The sequence below is a fragment of the Nothobranchius furzeri genome, chromosome 3, assembly GCF_043380555.1.
Source record: "Nothobranchius furzeri strain GRZ-AD chromosome 3, NfurGRZ-RIMD1, whole genome shotgun sequence".
Lineage (NCBI taxonomy): Eukaryota > Metazoa > Chordata > Actinopteri > Cyprinodontiformes > Nothobranchiidae > Nothobranchius > Nothobranchius furzeri.
This window is the reverse complement of record NC_091743.1, coordinates 65810833-65829765: the sequence shown is the minus strand read 5'-3', so window position 1 is coordinate 65829765 and position 18933 is coordinate 65810833. Positions and strand designations below refer to the sequence as shown.

Here is an 18933-nt window from a genome sequence, read left to right as displayed (position 1 = left end):
ATTCCCTACAGTTAGTCACACACTTTAAGGTTTATTTCATAGCATTTATTTTTTACAAAATGTCTAAAACATTTGGATATATTCACAGCACTGTTATAACATGATAAGAACATCCTTTTTGTATTACACTATTGCTTCACAACCACCCATTTGACAATGAGACTCTTTAGGACAAGGCACGGTGCAAGTATAACATCTATCTGTCAACCAAGATCACAGCATTTAAAATCTATACAAAATAATGAGGCTTTACAGTTGATACATACCATCAGATGTGGGAATGTCATTTAGCATTCAGAGTAAGTTACTCCTGCCGCTGTAGCTCACTCGACCCTGTCAGTTATCTCTCTTTAACATGTGAGATCTCTGATGGAGGGATGGCTGATGATTGGATGGTCTCTTGTGCTTAAGAGAGGAACCTTTTCTTCGTTTTCATTCACAAAGACGAGGTTGTAGAGTCCACCACCTCACGGCCGTTACAAACCGCCGGCACGTAGTTGGAGGCCGATCCTGAGGGAAAGAGAGTTGTGATGTTAGCCAGACCTCAGCTTTGTTTGGGTTCTGCTGATGAGAAGTCAGTGAACCAGATGTAAAAGCCTTGGTGGACTTGGATGTTCTGGTTGAAAGCTGCCCATGAGGATTTTTTAAGGTGTGGGAAACTTGTTTTGATCAACGCATTTGCAGTGGTGTCTGGTAGGAATTAATGCCTTGCAAGCCGTACTCAGGGCAAAGAAAGCCCAGAAATGCCAGCATCAGCGGGGACAGGTCTGCCACATCTGAGGAGATCTTAACACAACAGGACTTGGAGTCCTATTTCCTGATATTTGGACATCTCACCCTTGATTACCTAACAGAAATGCAACTCTATTACTTACTCTGTTTGTTCTGCAACATGGATGCTTTATCTCCGTAAATAACACAAGCCTGGTGGAGTTGCAGCTGTGTGGTTGAGTTGCAAAGGCTAAAAGTTAGCTTCTGTTAGCCTAGACGATCTCTGCTTATTCTGAACACTGAAAAAAAGCCTTCCCCATCGCTAACCAGTATGGGTGAGTCCAAGCGACCGCTAGACGTAGAGCTGTCAGGATTTTCAAATCCGTGTTTCTCCATCTATTTTCTGTCAGAAGCTAATGCAGGAGATAGGTGTAGGAGACCATTTTCATAATCAGCCTGCATAAAAAACCCAGTGAGTGATAATTATCAGAAATAATAATAAAAACGTATTTTCAGTGTTCCACACCTTTAACAACAATGTGTTTTTTAAATCACTTAGATATATTGTAGTTAAAAACTATAAACACAAAATAATAAGTAGGCAGGACTTTATTATTTCTGTTAATCTAACAATTTAGCGCCAAACTGATGACTATGTAAAGGTTTGAAAAATAACTTTTTGTATTAATCGCGGAGATGGCCGTAATGATTTCCTTCAGACTAGCAGTTAGCTCATCAATCTTCTTGAACATACTTAATTTCTCTGAAAAGATTGCCCAGAAATCTAAAACTTTCACATTTTTCTCAAAGGGAATTTTTATATTGTTCTGAAATGTGCTTTTTGTGTAAAAGTTTCAAATAATTTCTTTCAGCCTCTGTTCAGAGAAGTGCAAAGGCTAAAGTTTTTTTTTTTTTACTATCATTGTAAAACAGCCTCAATCCCCCAAACTTTAAAGCAAATATTATGCAATTTTATTTTATAAAACTTTTCACCATTGTCTATTACAAGTTACCTAAAATTCACCACCAGCAGCTAGATGGAGCTCATCCAGGGCTTCTATGGGGTCGAGTCAAGCAGGAGTTTCTTCTCAAAAATAACCATTTAATGACAGAGTGATGACAGTGAAATGTTTATAAAACTGTATTTTTTTGTCACCTAGATGGCAGTAGTATACTGGTCTACAGATTAACCGTTAGCTTATCGGTCTTCTTGAACATAATCCTAATTTCTCTGAAAAGAAGTGCAGGAAGCCAAAAAACAGGATCATGACTGTATCTTTTTTTTTAAACAAAAACGTCAAATTTGTCATCAATCCTATTAACAGAAACATAATTTAGTTTTATTTAGGAACAACATGCAGTTTAGTGCTTTAACAATGTTGTTTAATAATTATTTCAGAAGCAAAGCACATGAAATCACAGTGCATTAATCGGTTGTTACGTCTTCTCTTATGTCCAAATGAAGACACGACTAAAGCTAAAGGAGCCAGTCACAATGTTAGTGTTTTAATTAGCCATGCTTCCACTTTCTGCTCCAAACATGAATGTAAAACACCAGAAATAAATTCAAATTAAGTCACAACTCTGTTCAGATTTTGTTACATTTTATTTTAAAATGAAATTATTGCAGCATGCAGAATATAAATTCTTTATTCTATTTGGTTGTGGAATCAACGAGAGATGATCTGAGTCTGGGGTAATGTAACAAATCCACCAGCAGAGCCCTGTAAAGGTCACTAATTAAAACAATATATCTTACTTTTGGAATCTGCTGGGTAATTTCTTGGCTGGGAGCATTGGCTTGTTTAGATCTCTGCTTACTGCCTGGAATACCCATTACACACATTACACAAACGAGGTGCCACATAACGAGTCCTAGACGCTGATTTTGAGTTTATATTGAGTACTTCATTTTAATGTTTGGATAAACCTAAAATCCCCAGCCGTTCATTTACACCTGACAGTCCTGAATGTTTTGATTACGATGCTTACAGAATAAAAACCCTGTTTGAAAAATGCTGGGATATTTAAATTAAATATACTTCTACTACTACCTTCTTGTGAAATCATTAAAAGGTGTGGATCACAGAAAAAACATTTTTTTTATTATTATTTCTGATTATAATCAGTAACTCTGAATTTTTCATTCAAGCTGAACATGAAAACAGTCCCCCACACCTGTTTCCTGCTTTAGCTTCTGATAGAAAATAGACAGTGAAAGCTAGGATCTGAAAAGCCTGACAGTGTGACATCACACTGTCACTTAACATTCATAGACTCGCCTAGTTTGATTCACGACGGGGAAGGCTGTTGTTGGTTTAATGTCCAGGAAACAGCAGAGAATGTCTCAGCTACCAGAAGCTGTAAATATTAGCATTAGATAGTCCTCCAGGCTTGTGTTATTTGTGGAGATGAAACATCAGTGTTGCGAAGTAAATGGAGTCAGTGGTAGAGTTGCGTTTCTGTTAGCCAATCAGAGATGAGATGTCCAAATATCAGGAAGTAAACTCAAAATCATGTCATCTGAAGCTCTCCTCTGATCTGGCAATCTTCTAGATCCTGAAACAGGCGCACCAGGGCTTTTTGTACCCAGAGTGCAGTTTACAAGGCATTCATTCCTACTATAGACCACTTAAAATGTATTGATTAAATGAGTGGACCAGACCGTTTTAAATCTGAGATCAGCAGTGAGTGATGGAGTTGAGAATTGGACTTTTATTTTTTTAGCAGTACTGCGATCTGAGTAAAAAAGGTTGTAGTTTTCTGAGAAAAATGTTTTATTAAAAATGTTTTCTTAGTCCTATTTTCTTTCTCTCAAAAGACACTTGCTGTTTTTCCACTGAGAGGCTAGTCTGAAGGGAAGTTTAGCACCTACTTCCTGTTCCTTTGGAGCAAGACTGGGGTAATGTGTGCAGAAGCTGGTTTGGCACTACTGGTTTCTTAGCAATATTTGTGCCTCCACTGGTGTGTTTATGTGCACTGATGCGTGCTGTAGCCTCACAGAAGTAGTTCCTCTTCTCTTCAGCCCAGAAAATGTGGCAAGCATGTATTTCAAAAAGAATTTTAAGTGTGAATTCATGAGACCACAGGACAGATTTTCTCTCAGTCCCTCTGAAATTACTTCACGCTGAGAAGGCAGAATTATTTCTGAATCTATTTTTTTTCATCTTTTTAACATTAATACTTTCTTTTTACTCTGTGGTGGAGTTTTTGCTCAGCTTAGCAGCAGACCCTGTTTCTTTCGCACAAACACAAAGTTTATTGCTTGAAATATTTGTCTGAAAATTTTCTGTTATTAGAATGTTTATCTTCATTTAAAACATACCATACACACTCAATGTTTAAACGTGTGCAAATTTTGCATTGATAAATTACCTGATCTTTAACATTGTGTTAAGATGATAAAAAATGCTTGAAATTATTTAAACAGTGGAGTCAAATTTTACTTTAAAATCTATTTCTGATTAATCCAACTGATTATAACAACAAGACAAAATAAAAACAATTACTTATCTTAAATAAAGATTGAATATGAAACCATTTGATTAAAACTATATTTAAAAAATAATACCTCCACAGGGTGTTTAGAGGTGTGCAGAAAGAAGGTACAGTACAGCATTTCCTTTAAAATCTATATTTTAACTAAAAAATAATCAAATATTTATTTTGAAGGGCATGACATTGGGATTTTGTTTACATCTACCAGCCAATAGAGAGCACCATTGTGGGTTGCCAAACAGTCCATTGGCCCAGCGAGGCTGGGCCTGTGGAAAGTGGTGGTTTTGGCAAGTCAAGCCCAGAAGATGTTGTTCCCCTCAGAAGAGGAGAAACCATAAAAGACCTAAAACCAGAGTGAGTTTAGATGAAGCCTAAACAGATGAACCCAAACAAAAAATGTCACGTATCGGCTGCGAAACTGTTATCCCGACGGCTGGAAACCTTGTTCTGTTGTTGCAACTGCAATGTCCACACACTAGATGTTGCTTTGGTGTTTGTGTTCCATATCCCACTTTTAAATCTGAGAAAATTCTTGGACATATAGAGTTATTTCCTGAAATAATTTGTCAATTAGCTAATCTGCTGGGAACAGTAGATGTCACTGACATGTAAAAGTGAGTGTCATCTGCATATAAATATATGTGTGGTTCTTCAAAAGAAGTCTAGGAAGGGTTCAACCAGGAAACCTAAGAAGGGTGAGGATGGATCCCTGAGGTATACCATAACCTGACTGGGTCATACCAGGTTTAACTTCGTTTAAAATTAGGCTGTCAAATTTAACACGTTATTATCAGCTAACACATTCATTAAGGAACATCACCACATATATCAGTGTTTCTCAATCCTGGTTCTCAGGGCACCTTGTCCTGCATGTTTTCCACATTGCCCTTCTAAACACCAGTGTTTCCCTGCTGCCACACACCTGACTTAAATGAAGAAGTGATTTACATGCATCTGCATCACTTGATGTAAATCAGGTGTGCTGAAGCAGAGACGTGGAAAACCTGCAGGACAGTGGGCCCTGGGGGCCAGGGTTGACAAACACTGACATACATGTATCATGCATTAACATGTTTTTTTATTGTTTTGACAGTCAGTGGCTCTTTTGTTTTGAACTGTTTAGGAAGTTAGGTGTGATAAAGAAGATGCTTCTGAGTGTTAAAAAGTACTTGTGGAAGTGGCTGCCGGGCAAACTGCAGCTGAGGGCAGCGGGGTAAACAAACGACTCTCTTCCTTATTGATCGCAAGTTAACTATGAAACTTATCGGGAAATAAAAAATTGGCCAATTGACGTCTCTGCTAAAAAATAATGATAGAGTGTCTGATTGAGGGATGCAAGCCCAGTTATTTTATCCAAGGACTTCATGTCAACCACCTCTAGACAATAGAATAAGAAAGTTTGATTGACAATTTCAAAGGCAGCACTCAGACCGAAAATAACTGAAATGACTTACTGCCATCTATCAACTCCAGATGCAGCTCATTCACACAAATGTTATTTTGTACCTCTGAAGTGCTTCAAAACCAAATTGAAAGCTGTTAAAAGCATGATTCATTCATGAATGACAAACTATGCAGCAGTTATCTTCTCCACCTTCAAATGAAAAGACAACTTGGAGATTTGTCTACTTGTCTTAAAGACATCAGGTTTCTTTAGCAGCAGTCAAACAAGGGCATGTTTAAAATTGTCAGGAAGCTATTAAATCATCAATAATTTGTAAGATAACAGGCCTCGAGGGGGAGGTGGTGTGTGAAACTGTTAGCGTCTATATAAAGGATGTTTTTGGTAAACAGCATTGGGAGTACACAGTGGGAGTACCTTTGGAGTAGCTGGAGCTGGGAGCAGAGGCAGAAGTGGAAACCGTGGCGCTGAAACGATTAGCCGTCACTCTGAGTGTAGCCACATTTTTCTGAGGCTGGAACAGGATTATGTGGATTTTAGGGGCAAACAGGCAGCCGAGAACCACCGAACCGCTCAGACTGACAGAGATGCACATGGTGGTGGTCTGAACCTGCAAACAAGGCCAAAACATCAGTTTGTATTTATTTATTTATTTTTTGCTCTTTAAAAGGATCATTTAGCTTTCCTCAACAGCCGCTTCGGCAAAGATGGACCTCCTCACAAAAATAGGCTTTTAACCCAAATAATGAGTTTCCCTCTTCTGTAGAAATTCCTAAAGAATTTTAGGTGTCAGATTTTATTTTTTCTTTCTAACCAAGAGTGCCGATCACTGAGCAAAACGCAACAACCGAGTAGATTACCAGAAGATTCCTCTAAAAGTACTACTGAGAAAAGTGCTCATCAAGTAATCCAACACCAAGACGCTAAATAAATTGCTACATTTTGAAATCAATTTACCTGCATCTTTCTCTCTGCTGTGAGGAAATTAGGCAGCAACATTGAAAAAAAAGTCCAAAGAGTTATTATTCCTGCATTATTACTCACACTTTCATTTCCAATTACGGATGTGTCTGAGGTTTTCAATTATGTATGTAAGCTATTCTAATTGTGAATTTGTATGTGCATGAATATGAGGGCAAAAAGATGGAATATGGGATAAGCACAGCTGGCTGTCCCAGAAAGTCACTGCCTTGTTAGTCATATTTCAGCTGCTAATGTGAGCTGACTGCTGGGGTCATCTTCCTCAGCTCCATCTCCTCCCACCCCACTGGGTCCCCCTGCAGTCCAAGAACTTCTATTTGCAAAACCGCAGTTTGAAGTGAAAATCCTTCACAAATATGCAGCACAACGAAAGCACTGCAGAAGTCTGTGAAGTTGTCACACGTTTTACTTCAAAAACAACAGATGGGAGTCCCACGAGGACTTGGTCTCCTCCTGCAAGGAGGATGTGTTTGTAGTAGATGTTTTAATTTAACAGTGATTTAAATGACTATATTGCAACAACAGGATGCTGCTGTTTGTAATTTTACTCTTGGAAAAACAAGGTTGCACTTTTCAGCCAACAGATGATACATTTTTATTGGATTTGAGGGCATTTTATGTACTTGTCAAATGACTGTTTGAAATTTTATTCTACTTTGAATTTGACTTAAATGATGATTGACTTCCAGAGAATCACTCCCCCTCTCTCACCAGTAAACATCCAGGGAGCAGACACTGAGGTGGTGGATACCTTTAAGTACCTGGGTGTTCACATCAACAGTAAATTGAACTGGTCCAACAACACAGATGTTCTGGGCTGAGGAGGCTGAGGTCCTTCGGAGATAATTCCCAGCTGCTAAAATCCTTTTATCACACTGCTGTTGGCTCTGTTATCACTCTGCTGTGATCTGTCAGGGTGCAGGGAGCTCTTACCGAGACAGGAAGAGACTGAACAAGCTAGTTAACAGCTAGCTTGGTTCTGGGCTGCCCTCTGGATTCAGTTGAGGAGACATGTGAAAAGAGGATGATGGGAAAGATGACCACCATCTTAAAAAAACCCTCCCACCCACTGCATTCCACTGTGGAGACCATGGACAGCTCCTTCAGAGGCAGACTGAGATCATTACCGTAGGTCAATCATCCCCTCTGCAGCAAGAGTGTATAACTCGTCAGTTTAACCGGTACTGGCATTATCCTGTAACTCAATACCATCCATGCAATACTCAGTACGTGTTCAATACTTCCTATGTGCATATACATGTACTTTTATTACTATTTTTCTTCTAATTATTCTCTAAGCGCACGTGCTGTTGTAATAAGTGGGATAAATAAAGTCTATTCAACTTTATTCTATTGTTCTATTCTAACATTATCAGCTGCAAATGCTTTTGGAGTTTTAGGATTATACTTAGTTGTAATAAAAAACGTTGGCCCAAAAGATTTTTGACCGCATTAGTTTCATTATATTTTGCTTCTAGTGAATCTGACTCCTTGCAATTTCACACAAGAGTTTCTGAATGTCTTTCAGGGTTAATTATTTGGACTATGGCTGCTTTTTCAAGCATTTTGTTTATGTCAACCAACTGTGTGTAGTATGTGTGCTTGAACATTAAGAAAAGTGAGCAAGCAGAGAATAAAACAAGGACGATTTGGCCCAAAACACTGAATATAACAAATGAACAGTAACATAAAATACGAGCCAAAATTTAGCAAAAGCATGAAAAACGCATCTTTCTTCAACTAATCATGCTGTTTGTTAGGTTTTCAGTTAGGAGCTCTTTTAAGACCATGCTACTGCAACACATTCTGCCAATGAGATTTTTATGTATTGAAATAAAGAAATGGAAACTAAATGTGTCGTACAGAGATGATGTTTGAGCTCTGGACAGAAAATAATTGAAAAAGCAGCCAAAGACCAAAGAAAACCCTGTAAAGACATTCAGGAAGCCAGGACATTTGATTGAAAGCACTTTAAAAGATTGAAAGCATCTCTGTTTAAACAAACAAAGAAATCAGATGTGACTCAAGCCTTTTGCGCAGCAATATAAACATACAAAAATATGACATTTGAATAATTCACACCTTAACAGCTTGTGCTCATAAAATGTGTATTTGCCAGTTAAACTTGGGAGTTCATGCTGATTTTTGGAGCAACAACGCTGAGGCTGACCACACTCTCATGCTATCCACCTCTAATCTGGAACCCAGTAACTGAACCCGCCACCATTATTATTGTTGTCACACAGAGCGAAGGCTTTGGTGTCCCTGTTGCGGTGTCATACCTGACATTCCGTTAATTAATCTGTGCTGCGTCTCCAGCATGAAAACGGATCCTGGATGATGCTCAGGTGGCCTCAGAAATCCCTCTGAGCATCACCAAAGGTGGCTTCACGCTCATGATTCGATTACAGCAGACATGAAAGGGCTCAGATACCTTATGATGATAGAAAGCTTGTGTGATCAAACACCCTTTCTCCACTTCCTGTTTGCACAACAAAGGCCTTGGTGCACACCTTGACCAAAACGCTGTGACAGCAGCCTTGGGTCGGCCTCGGGCACCAACACTCAGCTCACATGCTCTGTCAGGTTCGAGTTTAATCTTTAATTTCATCACTTCACACAGACTGCACAAAGCAAACAGATTCATCAGGACCTGGAGCCTAAAATAATATATTCTAATTAGCGTGCTGCTGTAATGTTATGGTGCCAACAATTTCAGAATGCAGATTCAGCTCATTTACTCTTTGCCTTTTCTGTGAGCTAAATTTAGCCTTCAGCTGGAGATATGTTATCATTTTCTAGTCATTTTTTTATTTTTTGAGGAAGTGCCTTGGAGCGCAAAGCAATACCGTAACTTGCTAACGTCACCAAAAGGTACGTTTTTTTTTATTCATAATATTTAAAATAATTCTGTTTGTACACCTGAAATGTGCCATTTAGCAACAAGAACATTTGCAACTCAGTGAATAAGTTTGCCTTTTTAGGTCAGTGTATAAATGCTGGATTTGTATCCAGAGTTTTTCTTAATGTCCACAAAGATTCTTCAGCTCTAATTTAAGAAAGCATCTTTTTTAGTTGTGTACGGTTGGTGGGGATCAAATGCAAATAAAGCAAAGGAGTATTCATTTAAAGTTTTTTCCACATCTACAAAAGTTCAAAAACAAAGACACACATCGTGACTACGCAGATGACACTAAGGACCTGTTTCCACTATTGGAGCTTCCGGGTGATTTTACTGGACTTTCACAGTAGTGTGTGTCTCCATTTTACCGGACCGTGCCCAAAAGGACCACTTTAAAGTCCTTTTGATGACCAACTCAGTACTAGAACAAGGTTATGAACTCGGAAACAGACGTATGGTTAACTCAAGCTGATGTGTGTGACTCATTAAAAAATGAAGCCTGTTTCCAGTATCACAGCTTCCAGGTAATTTTGTCCCGACTTACACAGTATGTCTCCATTTCCCCGGGCCACCAGGAACCAAGCAAGCACCTGTATTGGGTTATGTACTCAGAAATGGCCCAATGGAGTTGCTGGGCAGGACTTGCGGTTAACTCATGCTGATTGGTTGTAACTTAGTAGGGAATGATACTTGCAGACGTCATCAAACATTTGTAAAATCGGTAGAGCTGACAAAAGCTTAATGAAAGGAAAAGAAAATGTGCAGCATTGAAGCTGCTTTAAAATGACGGTGTGTATTTTTCCTGGCAATAGGGGGCAGTACAGACCTAAATCATTGCAAGCAAGCCGTATTTTTGTGTTGGAGTAAGGCCTTACCAATGGATGGCCATTAGAGTCAAAAATCCCTGGGAGCACAACCTCCAGCAAAATGACAAGCACATCAGACTTCCTTTCATCACTGACAATGACTGAAGACTTAAACGTGTAAAGCAACGTTTATGAATGGCAAACGTTTTGTAGCCGTTTGTTACAAATCAGTAAATGAATTTTGTTTTTACGGGCTCCCACAGAAGGAAATGTGGCATCTAATATGCTGTTGCACAGAGGCTTAGACCTGCTGCCATGTAGTTTAGACACGATTTTTATGGTTATACGTTACAAAGCTGCCAATATTTTTAACAAGAGGGCATCGCTTAAGTCACTTTCAACTATATTTCAATAGATTTTCCAGAGATTAACAGTAAAAACTGCACATTGTCTTTTTTAAATCGATGTTTCTAAACTCCCAACGCCAAAAAAGTGGAATTCCCTACACAACACCATACTTCACTACTCTTTGTGTTCTCCTACAGATCACCGTAAAAAACTACACTTTACCTGGTCATTGAATATCACTTCTTACATCATGCAGCCACTCTCCCTTTGATGGATTAAATGATGGTGCACTTTAACAGAATAAAACTTTTAAAATCTTATTAATGTCCACAGATGCCTTTTGGCGCTGATCAGTGACATCAATCACTGCTGATCTGTCATTATGAGAGGAAGTCTTGGCAAAGTCCTGAAAAAAACAATTTTGTATGGAAGCACAAAGGCTGAAAGGACAGAGCCAGCCTATTTTCCCTGCCACCTTCCCTCCTCCCAGAAATTTCCCAGAACTCCTATGATTGAAACAGAGTTGATGAGAATATAATTTTGTGCATATTTACCCTGTAGTCACTGGCTGTGACATAGAAAATGGGCTGGAAGGCGAGCCAGATGATGCAGGTGGTGTACATTGTAAACCCAATGAACTTGGCCTCGTTGAAGTTTTCGGGACACTTTCTGGTCTTGAAAGCGTAAACAGTGCAGAGGATGATAAGGACACAGTTGTAGGTGAGGGACATGAGCATGCTGGTGTCCCTGCTGTTGCACTTGAGGGTAACCACATCTCTCCTCTCTGGGCTCACCTCCTTCCGCACCCCGGGCACCTCCACTAACAACCAGATCACAGCCACCAGCAGCTGGCAGGAGATTAGAGCTCCACATATCGCCACTTGGGATGCTGGGCTGATAAAGCGTGGCCGCTGTGCTCCATCTTTTACCCCGCTGAAGATTCGAGCGATGCGGTTGGTCTTGGTGAGCAGAGCTGAGTAACACACTGCAAAGGAAGTGCCCAGGCCCAGTCTGCGTAGCGTGCAAACAGCAGTGGAAGGTTTGGCAATGTAGATGAAAGTGATGCTATAGCACATTAGCACTCCCATCAAAAGAATGTAGGAAAGTTCACGTCCACTGGCTTTGACCACAGGTGTTTCATTGTGCTGAAAAAACACTCCCACAACAGTCAGGGTGCATAGGATACCAAAACAGGAGATGGTCACAGGTCCTATCGCCCAAGCATCCTCCCAACGGATGTACTCTTCAGGCAGATCATAGCAGCCAGTCAGGTTAGCCAGCGGCCACTGACCAAAGCTACAGTCAGCGCAGGTGAACTCATCTTGCAAGTACTGGTAGGGCTGACAAGGGATGCAGATCCAGCAGCACACATCTCCAGGCTGCATGCTCTTTATCTCATTTTTCCTGCAGGGGTCGCTACACTGGGAGGTCGGAGGTACAAGGCCGCGCCAGGGCACCATGGTGGTGTTTAGAGTCAGGATCTGGTCCCAGTAGCCGACCTTCTTGTAGGTAAACCTGCCATCTTCTTTGTGGTAATGAAAGATGTTGTAGCGGCTGATGCCGTCTCCGACAGAGTCAAAGCGAACCATGCTCTCTGTGTCGGCAGGTCTGAAAGGAGCTGGTGAGAAACAATAACACAGCCATCATTGGAGGCATACCTTAAAGATGAATAGTATACATGCATCCAGACGTGCTAATAACATTCAGTTTTAAATTTTACTCTGTTTTGTTTGCAAAGTCACTTTTGTGAACTGCTGAATATATGTATGTATTTATATATATATATACACACACACACACACACACACACACACACACACACACACACACACACACACACACACATATTATATATATATATATATATATATATATATATATATATATATATATATATTCAATAGGTCATGAGAAGAAAATTAAGTCACACAGTGCCGTTGCTTCTGAAGTAAGTTGAGTAGTTTTTGAGTCTTGACATTTGTGAGTCTAAAATTGGAAAGTCGCTTGAACAGCACTTGAATGGCTTCATTAAACCAAGAGAGAGTAGGTTTTTGAACTTAAAAACAACTCAGGAGAAGTATCATTTATTTGTCTAAAGCAGATAAGAAACAGACTCATGCACACACAGATCTGTACATAAGACTGAATAGTTCAGATTCATTTCATGGTTTATATGGAAACCACCAGAAAACATTCAGTGACTTTAACTCTAAATGAAGCATTGAGCTACTCACCATCAAACAGGTTCATTTGCATTGCTATATGCAAAAACAATATCCAAGAAAAGTTCCAATGGTCTGATCTCTGCTGACCTATGGTCCATCTAAACTATGTTCAGATCAGAACCAAACATAAATGTTTGGTTTTGGTGATTTGGACCATGTTTTTTTTTTTTTTACTGTTGTTTCATTTTTGTGTTCTTGCCATTTCTGTGCTCTTGTTCAGTCTTGTTTACTGATTTGTTTGCAATGTGTAGATTTTTTTGTTTATCTTTATTTCTAGCCTTTTTAGCCTTTGGCTACTATCCCAGCACACAATGTACCCAACCCCTTTGGCTCCTCCCATGGGTGGTGACCTCATGGGAAGGGGGACCTATGTCTCCTCTTATGTCTATGCCCGACTGGGCTCCATGGGAAAAAGCCCAGCCACCAGGCGCTCGCCATTGTGCCCCAACTCCAGGCCTGGCTCAAGAGGGGCGCCCTGGTGACCCGTGTCTAGGCGAGGGAACATAGTTTCCATTTCTATTACTCATCATAAGAGGTCTTTGGGCTGCATCACTTTGTCTGATCCCTCACCTAGGACCGGTTTGCGATGGGTGACCCTACCAGAGGCATTAAGCCTCAGACAACTTAGCTCCTAGGATCACTGGGACAATCAAACCCCTCCGTTACGATAAGGTGACAGACCAGGGAGTGGACTGGAGTAGACCCGCTGCTCCTCCACATCGAGAGGAGCCAGCTGATGTGGCTCGGGCATCTAGTTGGGAAGCCTCCTAACTAGAAAAGACAAAATTTCACCATTCTAAAAATCTAACTGAGTTGGGCAAAATTACTCTAATGGCATAAAATGGCTTCTGGGGCCTGACTTTGGATGTGCCTGCCCTAACAACTTTGCTTACCTTCAAACTTGGTCTTCAGAATAAACTCCTTGTAGAATCGTTTGCCGTTGCCTGGTTTCATGGCATCACAGACCTTGGATGTGTTGGAGCACACTGCTTGCCTCATGTTGTGTAGAGCATGAGCCATGGCATAGACAGCGTTCACCACAAACATGATCTTAGACTCCTGCTCAAAAGTTCCATCTCGTAGGCTGCGCTCGCTGCAGTCCGGCTCTTGAAGGTTGCAGTCAAACCGGTGTTCCCAGAATTCTTTGAACCATGGGTTCCGGGTATTGGTGTACGGATTCAGCTTGGTGAAGTAGTCTTCAAACTCTCTGATTGGGTAGGAGGCAAGCTCAATAGTAAAAGCCCCATCTGCTGCACTCTCACTGCCCCTCACCACACTCTCCTGGGCCCCCCATCCGTCACTAGCCACCCAGGTGAAACTGACATTCATCCTGGCAGCAGCCACCAGCAGCTCCCGGGCGTCCTCGCTGCGGGTGAACAGGATCACCACCTTGGCGTTGGACTTCTGCTGCAGAGAACGAATAACGTTCTCATAGCCCTGGCGGTTCATGGTACGGCTCACCTTAGCAGAAGTTGCGATGCAGATTTGGCGAGTGCGGGCCTCCTGCTGGAAGGCGTCAATACCAGTCTCACCGTAGTCCCCCTCGGACGCTACTGTTGACACATAGGTCCAGTTGAAGTAACGAAGGATCTCAGCCATGGCCTTGGCCTGGTAGAAGTCTGGAGGAACCGTCCGGGCGAAGTAGTCGTAGCGTGTCTTGTCACTGAGCTTCGCACTGGTAGAGGCATAACTAATCTGAGGTATTTGGAACAAACGCAGTAGGTTGGCCACCTAAAGAAGAGAGAAATGCAGTTTAACACACATATAAAAATGTAATTTATGTTGATGCACATCATATTGCCAAAAGTATTGGAATGTCTGTCTTTGATGACATCCAGTCCTCAGTACATTCCTCAGTATATAGGATTTCAGATAGAGCTGGTCCACCTTTTGCAGCTAAAACACCATAGTCTCTTCTGGGAAGATTTTTCATGTAGCAATGTGCTTATAGGAATTATAGATCCTTGTACAGTCAGACTGTTGGATGAGAATTCCTGGTTCACCACCAGTGTCAGATTGGGATCAGGACTCTGTGCTGGACCACACCAAACTGCCTCGCCCATGTCTTAATAAGAACCCCTGAACTGGGTTTTGGTCTCCCAGTATTTTTAACAATGCTTAGAATGTCTTCCTTCCTTTAATTTGTCAGAAAAACAAGACATCAAAGGCTGACACTGGGAATTTTCTCCTAACTCTTTAAAGCTGCATTGGCAAATTTGAAACACAAATTAGCTTAAAAAAATTTCATGCCTCTTAACATTTTAACATATTATAGCTGTAAATATAATGAAGAGATTTTAAAAAAGAGAGAAGAAAGTGGTGTTCTCGCATTTGTCTAAAAACATCCGCCGAAAGCAACTATTGGACAATCCAGTTGTCGGTCTTGCCGAACTGCCACACTTCTCTGAGTCCTCCATTCATTACACACTTGCATATTTAGCAAAAGAACACAACTGGTGAGAGAGGTTCTTGGCTCAGTAATATCATAGAAGAAGAAATAGCCGGCTGCTACCACTTCAACTTAAGGACAAACTACCAGAGTTCCAAAAAGAATAACACCATTTGAAATCATGGACAACAAAAGACGTTTGGACCTAGAAAATGGCTACTGGTGTTTGGCACTATCTTGTTTCCTCTGGTATAGCTGGTGTTCTGTAACTATGTCTTGTGTTCCAAACCTAGCTTGTTTTGTCAATTTGCTATAACAGCTTTAATGCGAATAACAACATTTGGATATCATTGACAAAAAAAGTGAAAAAGGTACCCCAGACTCCAAGTTATTTGGTTTAAATAGCTGCCAAGTCAAGTTAAAGAAGGTTCTAATGGTGTTCTATTTGGTTAAAGTTGGTCTTTTTTAAAGACTCCCGTTTAGTTTCTTTGTTTTAATTTGAGAATGCTGGAGAGATAGAGATGGTGAAGGGGATGCTCCTTCTCTTCAAGCTGCATTTTGTTTGCATTATATATATATATATATATATATATATATATATATATATATATATATATATATATATATATATATATATATATATATAACTTAACCTTTCTAAGCTAATGCATGACAGGGATGTACATATTTAAATGTTTTCAAGTTTATCTACATTCCTTCAGATTTTTGCCCTTTTACATCTGATCAGGAGGTGAAGTGAGGTGATGGTCTGCTTTGGCAGAGAAATGAGCTGCTATGTAATGATCCGCTATCTCTAACTATTTGGTGTCTTTTGCTCAGGAATACAATCACCAGCAGCTGTAGCATCACAAATCCCTCCAGGAGATAGCAGCAAGGAAAAAAATCACTCAGGATTTTATCAGTGATGTTGAAATGATTCTGTCAACAATTTCTGATACAGAAAATTATGTTTTGATTTTATCAGATTGTGCAAATGTGCATGAGAGTTTGTGTGTGTGTGTTTGGTGGTGGTGGTGGTGGTGGGGGGGGGGGGGTGTCTTTGAAGAGGCGGTGGTCTCCAGGATTGAACAATTATCTTCGTCTGAAGATTTAATGTTGAACACTAACCTGCTGAAACGTTCGTGTCACACAGACAAAACATGAAATCCTGGTGATTATTTCCTCACACAACATCATAAAGGCATGACAGAGAGGCTGTAGAAAACTCGTCAATCTGCAGGATACCTCATGAGACGTGGTGATTACTGAATACCCACGGGCTTCAGAGTGACTCCCTCCTCCCCTCAAGCATCATTGTATGCCTGGAGGCTTCTCAAACAATGGCATCCCTATGGATCTAATTGGAAGCTTCGACACTCACACTAAATGCCGCTCTCGCTCTTCCAGCTCGCCCATCTCAGCCCAGCTTTAAACAGAGCCATCAAAAATGTTCCATCATGAACGACATTAGTTTCTGTTTACACAGTTTTCTGCATGAAGAGCTCCTCTGCAAAATGGAGTCAATGGTCCTTTCAATTTAATTCAATTCAAAAATACTTTATTAATCCCAGAGGGAAACTGTGTTACACAGTGAAGTGTAGTGAGGACAAAAGAGACATGGTGACTTGGTTGATGAACAAGGAAAACCGTTTTAATTTCCTCTGGTCAAAAAAAACAAAACAGATAATCCAGCAGTCTTCAAAATGGCCACCCATCCAACTCTCTTCCAGTCTCAGTCACTTTGAGAGAGAGATCTCTTGCCACCCCCAGCAGTCCACTTATATACTCTCCGACCCCCCCAATTCAGGTCGGCCACTCACCTCAGCCCACTCAGGCATTTTACTATATAAAGGCAGCATTAGAGGCGGGCTTCCTCTTTAGCTGGTTCAAAATGGCTGCCACAGAGGACACCTCCTGAGGGTAACAAACAAATTCATGTTTAACACAGATTGCATTCCTGCATGAACACTCTTTAGTTTAAAGAAAACATGTTGCTTCTCAACAAACTGATTGCTGTAGAAGCTCTGAATAATAATAATAATCAAGTCATCAAAGAGTTATTGTATATTACAATGGCTGTTGGCAGGAAGGATCTCCAGTAGCGGTCAGTGTTGCAGCAAAACTGAAGAAGCCTCTGACTGAAGACACTCTTCCATTGTCGGACAGTCTTATGAAGAGAATGCTCAGGGTTGTCCATAATTGTCTTGATTCTCTGGAGAATCCTTCTTTGCATTATCTCTTCCAGTGGTTCCAGAGTCGTCCCCAGAACAGAACCAGCCTTTTTTATTAGGCTGTTGAGCCTTTTCAGGTCCCTGCTTCTAATGCTACTACCCCAACAGATGATGGCTGAAGAGATTACACCCTCAACCACAGACTTGTAGAAGATCTGCAGCATCTTGCTACAGACATTGAAGGACCTAAGCATCCTCAAGAAGTGCAGTCTGCTGTGTCCCTTCTTGTAAACGGCTTCGCTGTTCTTTCTCCAGTCCAGTCTGTTGTCCAGGTGAACTCCAAGGTATTTGTATTCCTCAACCACCTCCACTTCTTCTCCCATGATGGAAACAGTGTTTGACTCCACCCTGTTTCTTCTGAAGTCTAAAATCATCTCCTTTGTTTTATACACACACACACACACACACACACAATCTTCTAAAGCGTCAGCTCAAACCTTTCATGGGGTTTATGTAAAAATGTAGGTAACTAACCAAATAAAAAAGTAATGAAATACGGTCAGATAATTAAGTTCTTTAAGTATGAGAATTTTAAGAAAGAGATAGGAGGAGTTTTTGGTTTCAGAACTCAGTTTCTCCTATCTATAATATTCCTTCTTGACAGGAAGAATGTCTTTGTGGATAGGAGGTGCTATGAACCAAATACACACAAATGGGAAATGTGACGTCATCTGTCATAGAAAGAATTACATTTCATTGGAAATGCATCTGAAATGTAAAATTCTACCAGAAAAAATAGAATTTTAGATATCTGGAACACATATCCAATCTGCTTAATAACTGTTAAAACCTTAGGATACCTCAAACTTAATTCCTATAGTGCAATTGTTATCATGGATATACGTAATTATAGTTTTAACAAATTGCTGTGGATGTCTTGATTTGCAATTGTAACTAATGATAATACAATTAGCACTAGAATAAATTATATAAATAGTAACTAATGAGAGGTCTGTTAATTAAATGTTAAAACGGTTTGCCATATTACACTGAGATGATATCTGTTAAAAAAAATTAATACGTTAAATACTCACTGAGCTAAAATTTATGACTTTTTGATTAATATTTGTCTGCCTTGTAGTTCACACACTATTTAAACAAATTTGTAAAACTGCATGCACAAAACCCAAGCAGTTTCTTTCTTCTGATCTTTCTGAGATGTGCCAGTGGCTGTAACACATCAGCTTGTAACCAAACCAACCTTAGTCCTCAGACGGTAGTGAAACCCACAGGTGGGACTCTCTCCTGATCGATTACTTGATTTTACGTTACACTTTAGTATCGACTCCACTGAGTACCAGGAAAACAAGTTTAGGTTCTGCAGTTTAACATGAAAATGGGCCCTCCCTCACCAAGGGGAAGGTAAACATTCTCTACATCTTCATTTTTGAAAGCTGTCTAAAACCTAAAGAGTTCTTGGAAAACCTTTAAAACTGTCTG

General features: G+C 40.3%; 1 protein-coding gene across 2 annotated transcripts in view; it reads right to left on the bottom strand.

Moving 5' to 3' along the window:
* Nucleotides 1-295: 295 nt before the first annotated feature.
* Nucleotides 296-18933, bottom strand: part of grm2b (glutamate receptor, metabotropic 2b) — a 39509-nt gene continuing 20871 nt past the window's right edge. For both annotated transcript variants that reach the window (XM_015958912.3, XM_054730580.2), the window contains 4 exons: nucleotides 13767-14604; nucleotides 11203-12266; nucleotides 6029-6221; nucleotides 296-510 (listed from right to left, as the gene is read on the bottom strand). In XM_015958912.3, coding sequence (XP_015814398.1) covers nucleotides 437-510; nucleotides 6029-6221; nucleotides 11203-12266; nucleotides 13767-14472 — 2037 coding nt within the window. In that variant the 5' untranslated portion in view covers nucleotides 14473-14604 and the 3' untranslated portion in view covers nucleotides 296-436. The remainder of the gene's footprint in view (nucleotides 511-6028; nucleotides 6222-11202; nucleotides 12267-13766; nucleotides 14605-18933) is intronic.